Here is a 20,195-nt window from a genome sequence, read left to right as displayed (position 1 = left end):
TTGTTGCAGAATTGTAGAGTATCAGTTTCCAGAGATGGTTAAAAGTTTATGTCAGATCTAGATCAGTAACCATTTTTTTTAGAGTTTTTTTTACCAACTTTTTTTAAACGTTTATTTATTTTTGAGAGAGAGAGAAAGAATCCAAAACAAGCTCCAAGCTCTGAGCTGTCAGCAGAGAGCCCAATGTGGGGCTCGAACTCATGAACTGTTGAGATCATGACCTGAGCCGAAGTCGGACGCTTAACCAACTGAGCCAGGCAGGCGCCCTGATTTTCCCAACAGTTTATGATAAAAACTCCCAAATATGGAGAATTGAAATGATCACAATGGACACCTACACACCTTCTACCTTGATTCAACAACTGTAAACATTTTACCATATTGGCTTTATCTGTGTGTGTGTGTGTGTGTGTGTGTGTGTGTGTGTGTGTGTGTGTATATTACTTTTTTTCCCCCTTTCTTTCACGAACCTTTTAACAGTACATTGCAGACATCATCTTGGAATATTTTGGCATGAAGCTCTTAAAAATGAGGACATTTTGGGTGCCCGGCTGGCTCAGTTGATAGAGAATTCAACTCCTGATCTTGGGGTCGTGACTTAAAGCCCTACATTGGGTATAGAGCTTAGTTTTAAAAAAAGAAAAAAATGAGGGCATCTTTCCAACCATAAATCTAGTATTATAACCATAATACTATTATCATACCTAATAAGATAAAGATTATCATCTAGTGCCAATTCCAGATTTTCCCAGTTGTCCCTAGAATGCCTGTTACAGTAGTTATTTTAAACGATGGTCTAATCAGGCTGTTACGGTATAAGTCAAGCATATTAATGAAGTTTGTAACCAAGCCCCCACTTTCTTTTTTCCCTTGCCACTGAAAAAGAAGGGCCTGAGCCAGCTTTGTATAGCATGTCCTACATTCTGGATCATATGATTGTTTTCTTGTGTCCTTTAACTCAGTCCTCTATTCCCTGTTTTCCCGTAAATTGGGAACTCGCTTTATTAAATTTGTATTAAACATGTTTGGCAAGAACACACAGGACATGGCCCTACACTCCCTAATGCATCACATCAGGAGGCACATGATGTAAGGTTCTTCCTTTTAGACTGTCAGCTTAACTGTGATCAGCTTTGATGTGAGAGCGTGTTCGGCTAACGAGATTAAGCAGCTGCTATTGTAGAAACCTGTAAGTTTTCCAAAATTTAATAAAATAGGAAAGGAGTGAGTAGTTTCCTATTCATATCTTATTATCATGTTTAAAATAACTCGTTTATTTTTATCTAGAAATGTTTTAATTGAAGTATTTAAATACAAAAAGGAAATAAAATTCTTATCCACAGAAGCATTAAAATTTCCCCAAAATCCAGTCTAAATTTATAGTTTTACATTTTGTGTCTCCTCTCCTACCTGTCATTTTGCAGAAGTGATGAAGAAACTAATGTTCTAATGGCCTGCTTTTCTGTCCTTTCCTGTTGCTTTAAACACTAATTTCCTTTTGTACTAAACCATTATAGCCAATTACTGGTTTTTCTTTTATAAGTAAGTCAGTTTTAGGAATGCTTGTGTTGCTGTTGAATTCCAATAGCGGAGTAAATTTCAGATGGAGCTTCAAATGACAGTGTGGAATAAGATGTAAACTAGTTAATGGTAATTTGCTAAAATCGACTTGATATTTCCATTGGAAGTTTTCATTGACACAAGTAAGACTTGATACGTATCTAATGAACTGTTCTCGTGCTTAGCCTATATTACTCGTGGTAGAGAAATGAGTGCTTTGCTGTGATATGTTATGATATACATGTGATATCCTAGTTTGTCTACTGACACTGGGGTCTTGAATCTTAAAAAAAGGCCTCCGAGGAAGCAGAGGAAAGTGGATCACAGGGAAAATTGGTGGAAGCTCTCAGGCAAATGAGAATTAATCATAGGGGAAACTACCGACAACTTCTGGAGGAGATGCTGACTAGTTACAGGCTAGCTAAAGTAGAGGGAGAAGAAAGCCCGGCTGACCAAGCTGCCACAGCTCCTTCTTCGAACAGTGATGCTGGAAGCCCAGTGACAATGCAGGAAGGCCATACTGAATCAAAAAGTGATCTTGCTGAATTAGACAGCTATAATGAAGATGCAGGGACAAAGATGAGTGGTAAACCCATGTGACCTGACTCCGTGGTAATATTTTTGTGATCTTTGATTTGATGGTTTTTACTTAGGAAGTGTAATGTATGCATTTATAGAACCGTTTTGTTATTTGAACCCTTGGTCAACTAGTTTTATTACATTCATATAGCCTTGTTTTTTAAAGAAGGCCTTTGCATACACCTTTATCAGTTTAAAGTGGACTATTTCTAGAACTTTGAATTTAATAAAGTTATATGTCATTTCCTATTGTATGCCAGAAATGAGGCTACTAGTTATTCAAATCAATAGTTAAAGTCATACTAGACAGGATTAGAGATTACTGATAAGCGAGATTACATTATATTGTGGAAAAACTTGTTAATGTAGAATTATATTGCTTCACATTATTTTACATACTAGAACACTCATCGTTAGCTTTGTAATAAATTTGTGTTTTCTTTAGTAATTTCAGTTCCTCAAAGAATGGCAGATGCTGGCCTGTACTTTTTTTTTTTTTTTTCCAAGGATGATGATTTGTGTGTTCTTTGACTTGTTTATATTTTACATCTCTGTAGTTTTATTTTTAGAAGTTCTGAGCTATTGCATATGTGGTTATTTTTCCTTTCTCTGTATTCTTTATTGAAACCTATTTTTTGAAAAATCTATGTATTATTGATACAGCTTTGGTTTGTACATTCTGTATAGCCTAACTACATACATCAAAATGTATGTCAACCAAGTGTTTAGAATGAAATTATAAGTGTTCAAGTCCAAATAAAGCATGTGATGTGGAATAATCTATGCATGTTGTACTTATTTTTAAATCAAAACAAAAATTTTTTTTAACAACCAGGTTTGGTATATTGGAAAAATGCCCCTTAGAAATTCATTTGTATTTATATACCATTTAGAAAACTTTTGGCTTGGCTTTTTTCAGTAACTAAAAGAAAACATTTTGAGAAGTCTTGCTTACTCAAATCCATTCTGTTTCTTATCCCCTTTTTGTGATACAAAATCTTTTGTGATACTAATCTTTGGACAGTATGGACACACATAGACATGTCGGAAAATTGCCATGATGAGCGTTTTAAAGATTGCAAGACTGTGATCTTTGCTGTAAATATTCATCAGCTCTTAACAAAGGCAAGAATCACAGGATGGTTTACATAGTGGCAGATACGAGTTTTTTGTTGTTGTTGTTAAAAATAGGTTTTTAAGATACGGGAGTCACACGGGGAAATTTTTTTTACAGCTAAATTATTTTGTGAATGTAGAACATTAACTTCTCTCCTTCGTGTTTCTATTTATCACGTATCTAAAATTGCTTAACGTGCGCTAAGGTGAAACTTTGGATCTTCGAACGTAGCTGATGTTTTGATCTGTTTTTCCAATGCCAGAATGTTTTTAAGTGGTTTGTGAAAGAGGAAGGCATTTGGTGGAGAGGGGAGGAAAAAACCCAACCAGTTACCTATCTGTAGTAGATAGACCCATGTGTGTACACAAGGTATACACTGCACACAGCTCTCTGTAAAAGTGCCTTTTCAAACAAAGGAAGGTAATTTGTTCATCTAATTTTGTTTTCTTTTGAAATTCAATCCAACCCGGAAGTGGTGTAGGTAAATAATAATAATATTCTTCCTTTTCTCTTCCTGTAGGGTGCTGGAGATCTAGAAGACCCATGGTAGCCTTATAAACCTTCTAAAATGCTTTTGATTCTGAAAATTGGGGGAAAAAAAACTTTTAATCACAATTTGCTTCAATACAAGGGAAACATATTCTTGTGGATTCCCACCGTTTTGTGATATGAGCAGAAAATCATTAGCATTTCCCACCATTTGTTCATATTTGTGTTTTCTGATAATTGCCACTTGTAGCATTGCCTGTACTGCAGTATTTTTCGCCAACCTCAGGCATACTGGTTACACCTGTATTGAACTTTGGGCCCTAGGAACCAACGGAGTGATTTCACCACAAATTACAAACTGTGCCCAAGGTGCATGGGAATATAGTTAGCTGTACTCTGAAGATACATTATGTTTTCGTTTTTGTTTTTGTTTTAGACAAGACACACAACATATAAGCATGTAAGAGTAAAGAATTGTATGGGATGCTCCTTTCTCAGTTCACCACGTTGGAAGCCTTTTGCAGCTCTGTGGCTTGAGATTTCCTTTGAGCAATTTACTATAGGATATATATTTATTATTAATTGTTATTTAATTTTTTTTTTCTAATTTTACCTGTATTACCAAACTGGGTTCTCCGATAATGTCCAAATTGTAATGTTGCCTGCTTCAAGATAAAGTGTATTTGGCAATAATATAAACCCTCACAAATTTTATGCATGTATCTACTACATCCTTCAACTCTCACTAGAAAATCTTTTGAAACCAAATGGGTTAATTTATGGCTATTTATAATTTGCTTTGACATCTCACTGCTGCAAATTTTTTTAAATGATGAGATTTTGCCTTTATAATGTAAATTGTGATTTTTGTTTTACATGTGGGTTTCTATAGTTTTACCTTTTCAGCTTTTAAGATACAAGTTTTATGTGTAATTTGGTATAATTTTTAATTGTTTACGTTATTTTAAAAGCTCAGAATATCACATTGAAATGACTATAAATACATTTAAAATTATCTATTTTAGATCTAAGGAAATATTACAGAGATATTTTCATGGGTTCAGTAACCTTTCATTTTATAACATTGGGCACGGTACAGAGTGGCTATCACATAAGGTACTTGAAGATTATTTTAATTCTATTTTTACAATAACCTTGAATTCTTGAATTCTTTTGAGTTTTGCATGTAGTAAAATCCAATTAATGCTGAACATGAAGAGTAAAATATTTATCTAAAAGAAGCTATTGGGGTAGGAGAAGCAATGAATGTATCCATTTGTACATGGTTTACATGTTGTGGATGCTTTGTAAACATTATCCTATATGTTTAAATTGTGTTTCAGCAGGATGTAATTGCCCTTGTGTGTAGTTAAAATGAGTCGTCATCTGGTCCTGTGTGAAATGGAATTCATGATATTTTCTGTAACATTTTCCTGAAGCTGTTTCTGGAGAGCCACACCATTTGAATACAGACAGCTTTCCTGATCATTTGATTTATTGTGCACCTGATTTTTGGTCTAAAGGAATTATTGCCACAATATATTTTATTTATTCCTTAGATTTTAGCCTTGTAAGTTAAAGTGCTTTACATGATGATGTTAAAAGCTATCTGTCCCTTTACCGGGTTTGGGGGGTTGTAAAAAGATAGGGAATGAAGAATGCAAAATGGTTTATTGTTCATACTGCCCACTCTGATCCAACCCTGTACTGATAGTACCTTTCCAGTAAGATATTGTGATGTTTCATACAATGCAGTGAACATAACCAACTTGTTACCTAAATAAAGAATTGATAAAAACAGTGTGACATATTACTATTTGGTATGATTTTTAAAAGCAAAAGTCCAGTTTTGAATGTTCTTTTTTAACGTTTTACATAGTTGGAATATTTATTGTGAAATTTTCATGCAAAGCCATGTGGGTGATTTATAATCCCAAAGAGGAATTATCCAAACTGTATAGGACAATACTGACTAATTCCTTCTTCACTCCAAAACCATTTTTTATGCCATCTTTTCAAGTGGTCTAGTGGCCCTTGACATACAAATAATGTGTGAATGAGAAGAAAAACCTGAATTCAGTCTTCACTAATCTGAATTTTCTAGTCCAGCTGTTTTCAAATATTTTAGTCTTAGAACCCATTTATATTCTTTTTTTTTTCATTTATATTTTTGAAGATCAAAGATCCCAAAGAACTTCTGCTTTTGTGGGTTTTATTTATTGTATTAGAAATTAAAGCCAAGACATTTATATTGTGTACTATTTTTATTCACTAAAAAATGAAATCAGTTGACTGTTAACATAAATAACATTGTTTCATGACAAATAATTATTTTCCAAATTTAGAAAATTACGTGTGACAAATAGCACTTGTTTTCGTTTTTGTAAACTCTAATGTTGGGCTGGATTCTCACGTCTGATTGTGCATTCATTTTGTTGCAATGTGGCACTTTGAAGTATATGAAGAAATCTGGCATCACAAAAATACGTATATGGAAAGGGTATTTTAACAGCTTCAGGTAATTTTGAATATTTTGTTTGATATACTGTCAGAACTTCAGAGCTGGTAGTTTCTTGAAGGTTGGATGCAGTGTGAAATCCGCAACTTGATCAGCTTCGTACTCTGTTACACTAAAATCCATTTGCTCTATCTTGTTGGAGTTTGAATGGATCTCCTACTTTGGCATGATTTTGTAACATCATACACTGATCTTTTGGAAAATACCGTTTCATCGAATTGTGCTTTCTGTAGAATATTGACACATTATTATGCAGTGTTTAAGATTTTCTTGTTACTATAACTGATCTCCTCAGAAAAAAATCTTGTTAAGTATTGGGAAGCTGTCAGGCTCACGGTGATGGATACAGATTTTTCAAAATTCTAATTGTCATTTGAAAGGTGAAATTTTGTCACCAGCAACAAATATTGTCAGTTGTTTTCCTTAAGCGACAGGCTTATTACTTCATTTGTTTCGGAGAAAATGTCTGCTGAATAACCATAGTCTGTCAGTCATTCTTTCAAGGCAAAATGGTGCTTCATGAAAGCGGCTAGTTCAGCACACAGCTTAAGTGACAGCCGTCACACTCAAGCATGCTACAGGAGCCGGTACCTCCCTTTTCATCACCTAAGATACTCAAAAGATGTGTACTCAAGGATAAAGGTGTAATAAAAAAAAAGTTTTCCTGCTTAATCAAGGACACCATTAAGTGAAACAGGTCCCCCCCCCCCCCCCGCCCCTGCCCTTTCTCTGTGTGTGGCACGAAGAGAACAGTAGCAGCTGATTAGTTTGTTGTCTGTCTGGATACACACCGAGGGGTCTTCACTGTTACCCACTATTTCTTTTGCACGGTCCATGCAAGTGTCAACATGTTGAAAAAATAGTAAGTATTAGTATTGTTAAGGACGTAGTTCTGATTTCATAGACCTCCTTGAAAGGTCCATTTTAGTCTTTTACAAAGTCTTGGGTGACTACAGATTTGTGTTAAGTCGTTTTACCACACCTGAGATGTCACGTCACGTTGGCCGGATAAAGATAGGACTTTTTTTTTTTAAATGACCATTAAATGGAGGGGGGCTTTATGAAGTTTTTTTGTTAAGGTTTTTCACTTAGCTGAACATTCAAGCAGAGTTGAGTGAAGTTGCCATGGAAGTGTTAAAAAAAAAAAAAAAAGCAAGCACTTGTAATTTGTCTCCTGTTTCTTGCCCAATTATGAGGCTTGGTAATTATAATATTGACTTAAAAGACTTACTGCTTGAGCTTTTGGTTTTAAATGTGTTTAGTTAAAAGTAACTGCAACTCTGAATTCTCCTTAAGTCCTTAGGTCAGTTTTATTTTGGGGATGTGTGGGATTCAGTTGGGTTTTGATGTCTTTTCACAGTGCTTGTCAGGCTCTCTCCCAACCACATAAGTAGATCCTTGGTCTTCATAAGAAACTGTAGCAAAATTTAAAACTCAGATGAAGTTTCCACATTAATGAGTCAGTCTTCCTATGTGAAAATGATGGTGCTTGCCATGTCCCCTGAGGTGTTCCTCCCCCCCCCCCCCCCCACAAGCTAGGCTTCAGAATGGCTTTTAATGACCAGGGAAATGGTCATGAGTTGGGGAGACAGGTTACTATAATATTAGCCCAACATTTGAGCTGGAAATTAGAGCCTCACCAATTCATATTCTAAACTAAGCTACCTGAAATACTTGATGGAGGAAGACTGTATAAATAAGTATTCTGACGTTATGAACAAAGTTAGTTTTTAGACAACAAATTGGTCATCAGAAAACTGTGTGTGTTTTCTGGACGCGTGAAAGTATGCAGTCAGACCAGTGCGTCCGTGTTATGTTACTGGAGTTAAACTTCAGTTATTGAAATTAACTGGAACTTGGCCATTGAATTTCTTTTACTTGCCAAATCATAGATTGCATTTTTCAATGATTTCAAATTCACATTTCCTCTTCCAAATTGCCTTTATTTGTATTTTGGCACTAATCGGATTTAACTAATAATAAGGGAAAGCATTTGATGAAGATTTTAGAGCACATTTTGTTTTGGGTGGCTAAATAGTAGTAAGTAAAAACTAGCATATTGTGGTTTGTGTCACATGTTAATACAATGCTCAAAGCGCAGAAAATCCATTGTATTTGTAATACAAAAGCTAAAAGTCATCACAAGTAGAATTTAAGGTACTTCAAAGCAATTTGAAGAGTTACTTGCTTTTGCAAATAAACTCTTATGGGCATTATAACAATTTGTTTTGCATTGTATTTTTGTGTTCAGTTGCTTTAAGGTTTTGTTTTTTGCTTTTTTGTTTTCCTATTCAACTTTGGGAATTTTCCGTAAGCCCTAATGAGAACGCTAAGCAAGTGTTTATTTTTGTGCATTGTGTGTTATGTTGTGGTCTAGAAGTAAACCAGCTAGCTACTAATACAGAATAAGTTGCTTTTCAGGCTGTGACTACATCCCTGCTGTTCTCACTTGCTGTGTTTCTTGACTGTGGTCTCTTCTCCTCGGCCCCTTATTTTGTTTTAGTTTCATTCTACCTGTCAGATACTTCTGTTAACTAGATACGTCATTTCCTGCTTAAATGGTAGCTATGCTCCTCTAATTCAGGAGTGAAGGGTACATGATCTTGGTATTAGGAGGTTAGTGATTCTTTTATCTCTCATATCCACAACTCTAGCAGCACAAAAAAGAACTGTAACTTGCAAGTATGGGTGGAATTGGGCGCCTGGGTGGCTCAGTGGGTTAAGTGTCTGACTTTGGTTCAGGTCTTGATCTCGCAGCTCATAGGTTCAAACCCCACGTTGGGCTCTGTGCTGACAGCTCAGAGCCTGGAGCCTGCTTCGGTTTCTGTGTCTCCCTCTCTCTCTGCCCCTCCCCCACTCACGCTCTGACTTTCTCTCAAAAATAAATGAACGTCAAATATGGGTGGAATCAAAGTTTTGGGATTTTCCCCCCTTGACTAATAACACTAGTCTATAATGGCAATAGTAATTTCTTTAGTAATTAAATTTGTACAACAAATTCATTTTTCTTCTCATAACATCTATCTCTAATGAAAATACTTGGGCATGTATTTGAGTGAAGAGGACCAGTACAATCTAAGGGCAGAGAGGAGACAGAATCCGAAGCAGGCTCCAGGCTCTGAGCTGTCAGCAGAGAGCACGATGCGGGGCTCGAGCTGGTGAACCACGGCGAGATCATGACCTGAGCCGAAGTCGGACACTTAACCAACTGAGCCACCCAGGTGCCCCAATAGTTAACATTTTAAAATGATTTATACTCAACAATAAACTAATAGTCTTAAGAATTTTCATCTAGTTCAAATTCCCTAAAATGTTAGAATGACAAGGGTGCCGTTTTTCAACCTCCAGAGCAGTTCTGCTTTTTTCTGTGGTACTTGTTGGGATTCCATAGAAGATTTGATTTGAGTAAAGGTTCTTTGACTTTGAAAAGCTTAAAGGTCACCAGGGTCAGAGTGTATGTATATATGACTTGGCAAATGAAAGTAGACCTACGCTCTTTTACAAGGAAGGAAACTCAGAAGTGTGTGGGCTGAACTGTGAATGAGAATTACAGGTTTTGATTTGTGATCTACCCAAGTATTCAGATTTACATATTTAGGAGGTGGGGAAGGGGAATGGAGTTGTGCCAAAGGCCAAATATCACCCACCACGAGGGGTCAACCACCTCATTACTCCTTCCCTCCCACATCCACCCACCATGTTGGGTGAGTTTTGATTTGGGCCAGGGGTTGGGGAGTGGTATTTACGGGGAGGAAAGTGTGTTATTCCCAACCTCAGGTTTGAGTTTATTTGCTCACATTATTACCTCTACATCCCCTCTTCTATAAAACAAGCTAATGGTTGAGAAATACATTGGTATTCTTTTGTGTGACTACCCCACAGTGTAGTCCCCATTTCATCATCAAGGGATATTTAGACTATTTGTAACTCTCCACTAAAAAAACTGATGCAGTGGGTGTCCTGGCATGTGTCCCTTTGAGCACATGTACTAGTGTTTTTCTAGTATTTGCCTAGAGATAAAATTACTAGGTTATTAAGTAGTCATGTCTTCAAGTTAATAATGCAAATGCATTCTACTAAAGGTGTATACTAGTCTCCATTTCCACTAGAAATGTACAGAAATTCCTTTTTCTCTGTCCATCTCCATTCTCAGTTAATGCCGGTATTGTCAGACTTTAAATTTACCAGTTAGGTGAACATGAAATAGTATGTCTTCATTTGCATATCTGGTTCCATGTGAGGCAAACATCTCTGTATGTGTGGCTGTTTGAGTTTCATCTGAAATGATTGCTCATGTCCTTTGCTCATTTTTCTTTTTGGTTTGCCATTTTCTCGTTTGTAGTTTTTTTTATATAGTCTGGATACTAACCTTTGCTTATAAGTGCTACAAAACCTAGTATCTCTCAATATGTATGTGTATGTGTATATGCATATATATATATATATATACACACACACAGACATGTGTGTGTGTATATGTGTATACACACATATATACATATGTATACACATATATACATATACATATATGTGTGTATACATATATGTGTGTATATACACACATACATATATGTGCACACACGCACTTTGTGTATGGGGTCTTGTTATTTATCAGTCTTTTATGGTTTGTACTATTGTCTTTCTTGTTCAAGAAATCATTACCATCTCAAGTTCACATATTCTCTTTGCTTCCAGTAGTTGTAAAGTCTTCATCCTATCTCCCAAGCACATATATTTAGGATTTTAATCCATCTCGAGTTTACTATTTTATATAGCATGAAGTCAGGAATCTAATTTTCGGCAGGCCGCTAGCTAATTGCGGCTAGCCCTGTCTCATACCAGGCTAGCCCTGTCTCATACCAGTTTCCTACATACATGATGCACTTCTTATTTCTAAATTCTGTTCTGTTTTTTTGAGCAACCCTGTCAGATATCACAATGTTTTCGTTACTGTGGCCTCATAAATGCTGATACCTGGCAGGTACGCATTGCCACCTTCTTACATAAACGTAGTTCCCTTTCATAAAAATACAACTAAATAATCCACACTCTACTTCTTAGCAGCCTGCTTCCGTTTTGGCATCTAGTATTGAAGAATTTTCACCCTGCTTATGAGAGTTCCTTTGTGTGTTCCTGTTGCACATTTACATGTTAAACTAGCCCAGAGGTCATTCTGACCCCTTTCCTTCCCCGGTAAGGCTGGACCAGTAAAAGAGCCCTGTCGTGCTGTGTTGAAGCCTGAGGCAAAAGGAAAATTCAGTGACCACGATTGTCTTTATTTAAAATTTGATGTTTTGTTCATCATGTTTTTCGCATCAGTTTGGTTCTTTTAAATGTCACGGGTGTATTTGTCTCAGTTCCTGAATTTTTTGGCCCCAGTTTAAGTGCGTTACTTGATTCACCTTCGGCTTGGCCGATAAGTATGTGAACTTGTGGGCCGTTGAAGTGACTGTCTCTAGACCATTTTCCTCATTTAAGGCAGATGTTGCCAAGGAAGAATAACTCAACCTCCTCACAAGTACCCTTTGGCATAAACCAGTTTCTCCTGGGGTTTTTAGTGAAATGCTGGGAAGGCTGGACGGAGAATCCTCTGCTCCTGCAGCAGCTAGTTGCTCTTGGCTTATCTCCCTTAGGCAGTGAACCCTCTTTTAATACTCTAAGAATGTGATACTGAGAGAAATGGCAGGTTTTAAAAGGACGTCATTTAAGTAACAGCATTAATCTCCAAAATTTATTCCAAAATGCACTATCTTAATACCTTTGAGACCGAGAAGCATCTTAGGTCAGTGGCATCTTACAGTAGCCATCTGCTAGGCATCTGTCCTGGCACAGTTGCTCTGACTTGGTAATAGCAATTCATATTTCAGGCCCACGGTGGGGCTTTGCATATGGTTGGGACTACACGTGTTAACTCCAATGCTGTTTAAAATGTCTTAAAGATGATTACGTATGATTTAACATAGAAGCAAAGTTATTGTGTAAGCAAAACAAATGACAATGTAAGGTTTGTAAAAAGTCTGTTTTAAAAACCTATTATGGGACACCTGTCTGGCTCAGTCGGTGGAGCGTGCAACTGTTGATCTCGGGGTCATGAGTTCAAGCCCCACGTTGGGCGTAGAGCTTACTGGGGAATAAAACCCTATGACAATAAGTATAAAGTAATCCTAAGTGTTATTAAAGCACCATTTTGTCGTTTAATTTTTTCTTAATTATGCATTAGAAGAGTGGCACAGAAAATGACGAAATCTTGGAATTTGATATATAATTTATAGGTAAATAATATGTATAAAACATGCATGGGGATGATACACATTAATTTAGGACAGTGTTTATTTGGAAGCATTGGGAAGTGTGAGATCTATATTTCCACCCCCAGCCCCCCAAAGACCTATCAAAATGTTAACGTTTGTTAAATCTGGGCAGTTAGATAAGGATATCATAATTCTTTTCTGCAATTTTCTGTATATTTGAATTTTTTATAAAATTTTGAAATAAAAAATAAAATACAGAAACTAAGTGAATTTAGTCGTCCTGGATTGCCTTTTGGGGAGAGGGCACCAATTTATAATCCCAACAGGATACAAAAATGCCTGTGTCTTTTGCTTTCTTTCAACTGTTGCGCGTTGCCGAACTGGTGGGTAAGATACTGTAATTTGTGATATTTTCTTGACTTAATTCTCAATTATATTTGATTACTACTGAGATTGAACATTTTTTCCTCATTTTGGCTGATTTTTATATCTTTTAATAAAGCCTTTTTCATTTGCATATTTTCTGCTCATTTATTGATTTGTGAGATCTCTATATAGTTAGGAAATCAACCATTCTCTTAAATATGCCACAAATTACTATTTTATTATCATTTGTCTTTTTAAATAAGGATATTGGAGGGATGGAACTAAGAATAAAACACATCTACCAATACGGAAAAGACCTAATTCCTCAAAAACTACTAAGTCAATACCATGGGGTTTTTTTCCCCCCAAAATCTTATGTCATGATACTTTATTTCTGTGCTTTTTGTTACACAGTAAATTTTCGTTTCTATGCGGGTTCTTCCTACAGGCAGAATGAAGCCTTTCTGCAATGGTTGGAGAGGCACTAGAGAGCTAAGATGCTCTGATCTGAATAGTATTGGATAGCTATCTTTGGTCAAAAATATTAAAGATTATCCTTTTATCCGCCATATGCCATTTGAAGTGAAATATAATGGGGTTTATTATTTGTTGTGCTTTTTAAAAAAGTTGAAGTAAAATGTACAGACAGTAAACTGCAAAGATCTTCGGTGTTCCATTTGATGAGTTTTGAGAAGCATCCCTTGGTTATTTATATTCAAAAGTTTTAGAATTTGGGGCGCCTGTCTGGCTCAGAAGAGCACGCAACTCTTGGTCTCGGGGTCTTGAGTTCGAGCCCCACGTTGGATTAGAGATTACTTAAATAAATAAAGTTCAAAAGTTTTAGAATGTTATCATTTTCTTTAACAGTTTGAACCTTCAGTTGTATACATAGACAATCTTTTCACATTCTGAGTAAGTAAATATTTACATATATTTTCTTTTATGACTTTGCTCTTTTTATTATAAATACATAATGCTAGTTGAACGAACTTCGGGGTAATACTACATGGCGAAAACCTAATGTGGTATTTTCCATTTTCCCCTCACACCAGCTAATACATAAGCCAGTCTTTTCTCATTTATTTGAAAATGCCCTTATACTATATATTCTTGTATAAGCTTGTATTTTTATGGGCATCCCATTTCAGTGTTCTGTATTATGTATCAATATGTCATCTTAAGTGCCATAGTTTATTATACATTTTATCATCTGGTAGGGAAGGTGCTTCCTTATTACCCTGCTTTAACAAAAATTGAATGTATGTTTCTCCATTTGAACTTTTGAATAATTTGGCCAAGTTTTCTCTACCAAATAAAAATCCCATGAATATTGAGTTGTCATATGCTTAGATTAATGGGTGGGGGAGGGTCATTGATATCTTTAGCAGAGAAGAGCTCCATTCCGGGAAAATGCTACATCTTTCTATGTATATGAGTGTGTTTATGCCTCCCCCCACTCCCCACTGAAGTCTTAGTTTTATTCATATTTTTTACCCATTTCTTAAGTAAATTCCTTGTTATTTTATGTTTATTACTGCTGTTATGAATGAGACATTCCCCCTTCATATATTTTTAATTCGTACCTTCTTTGTAGACAATGTACTTAACCATTTAACAACAAAATCATTTCAGTTTCTATCATTTCCACCAGATGGCAGTCTCGGGCATGTCCATCTGTAAACCCAACAAGGCTCTGGTGACAAGAAAGGCAGTGGCTGGCAGACCTTCCAAGCCCCTAAAAGTACAAGGACATGAAGGTTTTTGTTTTTTTTTTAACCCAAAAGAAAAATGAACTCAACATTGTGTAATTGCATTATTTATACTTCTATTAACCTGTAATCTTACAGCCCATTAATGGAGGCAAAGAAAAACGGTCATTGCACCTTTCTAAATCTCTGTCCATGTGATAAACACCTGTGGCTTTGGGGCAGGATTTTGGTTTTATTCCAAGGATTCTCATGGCTAGAGGCAGTCTTGAATCTGTCATTCTTGTTGCCCTTCTCCTAAAAGTGCCATTTAAATGAGAAGTTCCTGGGTCTCTTAATGTTCATGTAAGAACATCTTTCTTTGGTTCTGGTATTTGTGATGCCCCAGACCTCTTCTGAAATGAGGTTCAGTGTTTATAGTTAATATAAAGGGAAGTAAGTTTTTTAACTGGCTTGTTTTACATGAATACAAAACTTAACCCCCTTAGATTAGATGATGTCATTATAAACTAATTAGATGATGTCAAAGATGTGTTTAAAAATATACGAGGTAGTGGATATCTTGGTCACACAAGAAACCAGCTCAGGCATTTTCTTGTAAATACTTTTTCCAGTGGCCAAAATTTTTTACTTTTGGAAAACACATCACCTAAGTAAGCTCCCCTCTGGTGCCTTTTATTACAGTTCCATTTAACTTACTTTTAGATAATCAGAGAGTAGTAAATGACTGTAACTGCACAGTAATTATGTACATTCCCTTTCTGAGAGATTGTATTTCCACCCTGAGATGAAAGGTGCAAGAAAGTTTGGTAAGAAAAAAGGAACCCCAGTTTGATCCTTGAGCACAAAGGCTGCCACGTTTAATTCTTGCTTTTCCAAAGAACTGGTATAAATATGCTAGGAAGTAATATGGCAAAACTTTGCAAAGACAGTAGATGATTTCTTTTAGGGAAAGCCATGGAAAAGTTCCTTTCATGTTTTGATCTCTGGGTAATCTCATGATGTAGTATGTAGAATAACAGATTTCTTTAGTGCATTGCATGGGTTTATTCAAGTTTTGCATAATCTCTGAGAAGAATGGTGAAAGCGGTTTATGGCAATCTCAGCTATGTAGTAGTTATTTCTAGAGCACGTTTGTAGTGTACTAAGATATACCTTTAAGACAAAATTGGAATTGATTAGAATTAGGTTCATACCATACCACACATTTCCAGGTAGCTGGAGGTAACCTCAATTATATAAATAAAACCATAAATTAAATGTATCTGGAAGATTGGCTGTGTAAAAGGAATTCCTTTCTAATGACCCATGTTTGTATTGTATGTATGGTTTTTTTAGGGCTTTTTGCTTTTTCAGGGTGGACCATGCATGAAAATAGCAGGTAAGACAGAGTAGCCCCTATTACAGTATAAATGTGTACTATATTATACTAGTGAAGTTTCTTTCACCAAGAAAAATTTATACAATGCTGATTGCTTTAACACTAGCAGAGGGGGGAATGGACAAAATAAATTACATTTTCTAGACTGATTTCCCATCAAAAAGCAACACACACATTTCACTTGTATCTCAGTAAAACAAGGGGGGAAACACACACACACACACACACACACACACACACACACACACACACATTTGTCCATTTGAGATAAAAAGTGGCCAAGAAAGCAAATTCTGAATGATTTGTAGTTTTATAGTCTCAAAAGGTATAACATAGTAGTTCTGAAGGATTGTCATTTGTGTGTTCTTGAAAAACAGAGTAACAGATTTTGTACCTGGTCAGATCTTTAAGTGTACATTTATAGGATCTCAAAGTTGGAAAAACCATTTAGCAGTCTCTGGCCTGACCCTCCAGGACCAGAATCTATTTTGTCTTGGGCTCTAGTGGGCTCACTGGTCCTTTGTTTCTCCCCTTCATTTGTCTTATTAGCTCTTGAGACCAAACATTTACCAGCAGCTACTGTGACTCCTAGCATCTACTCTGTTCTGTCCCCGGGTCACTCATCAGATGGCACGGCTTCAATTGTCTTTATCATCTAAGACCCTTTCCTGCAACTACTCTGGTTTTCTACGTCTTTCTGAAAGTACCCAACCCAGAGCTGAACATTCATAAGTAGCAGAGCTCTCCTGCCCTTTGTGCTAGTTAACACTCTTCATCCGTGTAGCACCCAGAGGTTGGACTAGCTTTGCTGACACCCACACAGTCCTGTGTGTCTTCAGAAGTTAACGATTTTTACTGCTGTTAAGCGTTTTTTCCCCTATCCCGCACTTGTACGGTTGGTGTTTTGTTTAATCTGTGTTCATTCTTAGTAAGTTTTCTTGTGTTAGATTCATGAACCTTTTGAGAATTTTTTGGGTTCGTGTAAGACCTCTTAGCTATCTTGTCCTTTCCGATCACTCCTAAGTTTCATATGTAAACCTTGTATATTGAATGAAACAAGTCTGAGGCTAACGGCCTCTCAGAGGCCTTAGTAACTTCTTTTCGGTAGGATCTAAGTTAAACAATGTATTAACCAACCTGTTAGGTAAGGATGTCACGATTTACTGATCAGCCCATATCTCTCCCAGGTTATAAAGGATATTGTGGGATCTTACGTTCCTTGTGGACGTCCTGCATTTCCCAAAACGTTAGTCAAGTAACTGCCCCCCAACAGTTCGTGAGGTCACACCTGTCGATTCATAGTGAATGATGTTCTTTTTCCTGAAGAATTAGAAAACACTAGAAGGATCTAGTCTGGGACCTTTCCTGGGATCGGTATCAAGTTGCCATCATTTGTCACCTTTCCCCCCAGATTGGAATGACCTTTACCCTTTCTGGTATTGTGGCTGCTACCCTACTCCACACTTTTCTGTAACTTAAACAATGGGCCACCCAGAAATATTCTTGGATTTTCAGTATCATTTTCTTGTTTTCCATCAGCATAAAATAGGAAATAAAGTTCTTGTTGGCCCTATCTTTTGTGTATAACTCTGCTAATTCAAGTTTTTACTTTGACTCCTTTCCTGTACATACATGCAAATTTCTGGTGGTGTTTTTGCTTATGGTGTTTTTTTTAACATCACTTATGCATTTTTTGAAATTCTGAACGTGTTAATATTTCTGTGAACACTGATGGTTTCTTGTTTTTGTTTATTTTGTTGTTATTGCACTCTTTTTAGGTACATGTCCATTTGCATCCTGTATGTTATGTCTTAAAAAAATATTTTAAAAAATAACTCTGATGCTAAAATGGTGTATCAACAGCCCTGGCTGGAGTCTCGCATTTGCTCTGGGAAAGGAGATCAGTGCAGCTTCTCTCTTTACATTCTTCCATACCTGTATAATATCCTCTTTCCCTTAAAAATAAAAATGGGGAAAGGTGGCTCTGGAGACGTATGCCAGAGGCATTGAGCTGAATGCAGGAAGGGCCTCTCTGTGACCGCACTCTGTAGCAGGGGGCCTTTTCTGTCTTGTTTTCTTGACTTCCTCAGTTACCAGGGCTGCAAAAATAGCAAGTGAGAAAGAAATGATGGAAAGGACGAGAATGGCCCACATATAGACAGCTTTGTAGATAGAGAGAGTATTTTGTGCACACTAATGTATTTATGCTGTACTTCAATAAAACTTTATTTAAAAAATAAAAAGGAACCATGGCTGATGCAGTAAACATCACATATATTTATATTCATATGAAATGTTTGTCTGTTAACGGAACACATGAAAGTAGTTGAATAGATGTGGTCGATATGCTTTGGATAGTATGAACTAAAATACAGATTATGTTTTATGAAAAACTTCACTTTCAGGGTAGTGGGGAGACAGGGGAGCCTTAAAAAGATAAGCAGCATTTTAGTTAGGGTAAGGTAAGCTGCTGTAACAAACAGAACCAAACCCATAATGGTCCAAATCCTAGAAGCTTATTTCTTACACTTCTAGACCAGGATGGGTGTTCCAGGTAAGTGTGTTTCTCCCATGTGGTGATTCAAGTCCGAGACCTTTTCCATCTCATGGCTGCATCGTCATCCAGGGCCTGGTTGTCAACCGTACCAGTCAGCGGAAGGGGAAAGTGAACAAGGAAAAGATTCCCCTACCTTCTTAGAAGTCCCACTAAATTTAAGGAATTGAAATCCTAGAAGACGTATTTTCTGACCACAGTGGAATTAACCTACAAAAGAACGACACACTTCTAAATAAACCATGTACCAAAAATAAGTTACAGGAAAAACTAGAAAATATCTCAAACAGAATGAAAATGAAAATCACAACATACCAAAAATTTGGGGCTGCAGCTAACGCAATACGTAGGGGGAAATTTATAGGTTTAAACCCTTCTATTAGAAAGAATATAAGGTCTCTAACTTTAAATTTCCAACTTAAGAACTAGAAGCGCAAGAAAGGAAGGAAACAAGGATAAGAACAGAAATCAATGAAATACGGCACAAAAAATAGAAAAATCACAAGTTGGCTCTTGAAAATATCAATAAAATTAATAAACTTCTAACCAGACTGGTCAGAAGGAAACAAAAAGAAGAAATTGTCAGTATGAGAAATGGAAAGGAGAACATCTCACCACAGATCCTACAGACATGTAGGAATATTATGAAAATGGAATATTATGAAAAAGGAATATTATGAAAATGTTGATGCCCATGAAGTTGACAGAGGAAGCATTTGAAAACCAATGTAACTCAATATGGGAGGGAGTAAAAAAAATAAATAACAGCAACAACCACCATATCTGATTATATTTAGAAAAAGCATTGACAAAATCCAGCACCTATTTGTGATAGGAATTCTCAGCAAAGTACAGATAAAAGGGAACTTGCTCAACCTGACAAAGGGTAACTATGTGACACCTAACCGTAATCTCTTTGATGGTAAAAGACTGATACTTTCCCTGGAAAACCCCAAACAAGGCAAGAACGTCTCTTCTCACCTTCTGTACTCCTAGCCGCTGGAATGTTCACCAGTGCAACAAGACCAAGAAGGAAATTAAAGACACACAAAATGGAAAGAAAGACCCATAAAACTGTCTATTTGAAGATGACACAATTGTGTAAGTAGAAAATGATAAGGGATCTATAAATAATACAACTAATAAATAAGCTTAGCAAAGTCACAGGGTACAAGGTCAATGTACCAGAACATTTCTATTTTCATGTGCAGGGAACAAACAATTGGAAATGGAAACGAAAAAAAATATTTACAGTAATATCAAAAAATGAGGGGCACCTGGCTGGCTGAGTGGGTGAAGCCTGTGACTTGATCTCGGGGTTGCAAGTTCAAGCCCTGCATTGGGTGTAGAGCTTACTTAAACACAAACCAAAAAACTCTTCAAGAAAACTGTTAAGAAAATGAAAAAGCAAGCCTTAGGCAAAATGTAACTGATAAAGGACTCATGTGTATAATGGACAGATTTTTTAGATGGGTAAAATATTGAAAAATTGAACAAGCATTTCACCAAGGAAGATATAACAAATGGCGATGCAACAAATTCCTTAGTCATTAAAGAAATGAACATTGTAACACCAGTGTTACTCAGGAGAGGTAAGTTACAAAGACTGGTGTTGCCAATTTTCAGTGACAATGTGGAGCAAATGGAAGGCTCCTACATTGCCTGTGGGAGGTA

General features: G+C 36.5%; 1 protein-coding gene across 3 annotated transcripts in view; it reads left to right on the top strand.

Moving 5' to 3' along the window:
- PPM1B (protein phosphatase, Mg2+/Mn2+ dependent 1B) overlaps nt 1-14,678 on the top strand; it is a 90,903-nt gene extending 76,225 nt beyond the window's left edge. The window contains exons 6-7 of one of the 3 annotated variants that reach the window (XM_040453881.1): nt 13,748-13,792; nt 14,532-14,678. In XM_040453881.1, the coding sequence (XP_040309815.1) occupies nt 13,748-13,792 (45 nt within the window). In that variant the 3' untranslated portion in view covers nt 14,532-14,678. Of the gene's footprint in view, nt 1-1,854; nt 2,923-3,776; nt 5,554-13,747; nt 13,793-14,531 lie in introns of those variants that run through there. The other 2 variants (XM_040453882.1, XM_040453879.1) reach the window with 2 other exon arrangements.
- Nucleotides 14,679-20,195: the final 5,517 nt, after the last annotated feature.

Source organism: Herpailurus yagouaroundi, unplaced genomic scaffold, assembly GCF_014898765.1.
Source record: "Herpailurus yagouaroundi ecotype Mexico unplaced genomic scaffold, PumYag 210, whole genome shotgun sequence".
Lineage (NCBI taxonomy): Eukaryota > Metazoa > Chordata > Mammalia > Carnivora > Felidae > Herpailurus > Herpailurus yagouaroundi.
This window is presented reverse-complemented; position numbering and strand designations above follow the sequence as displayed.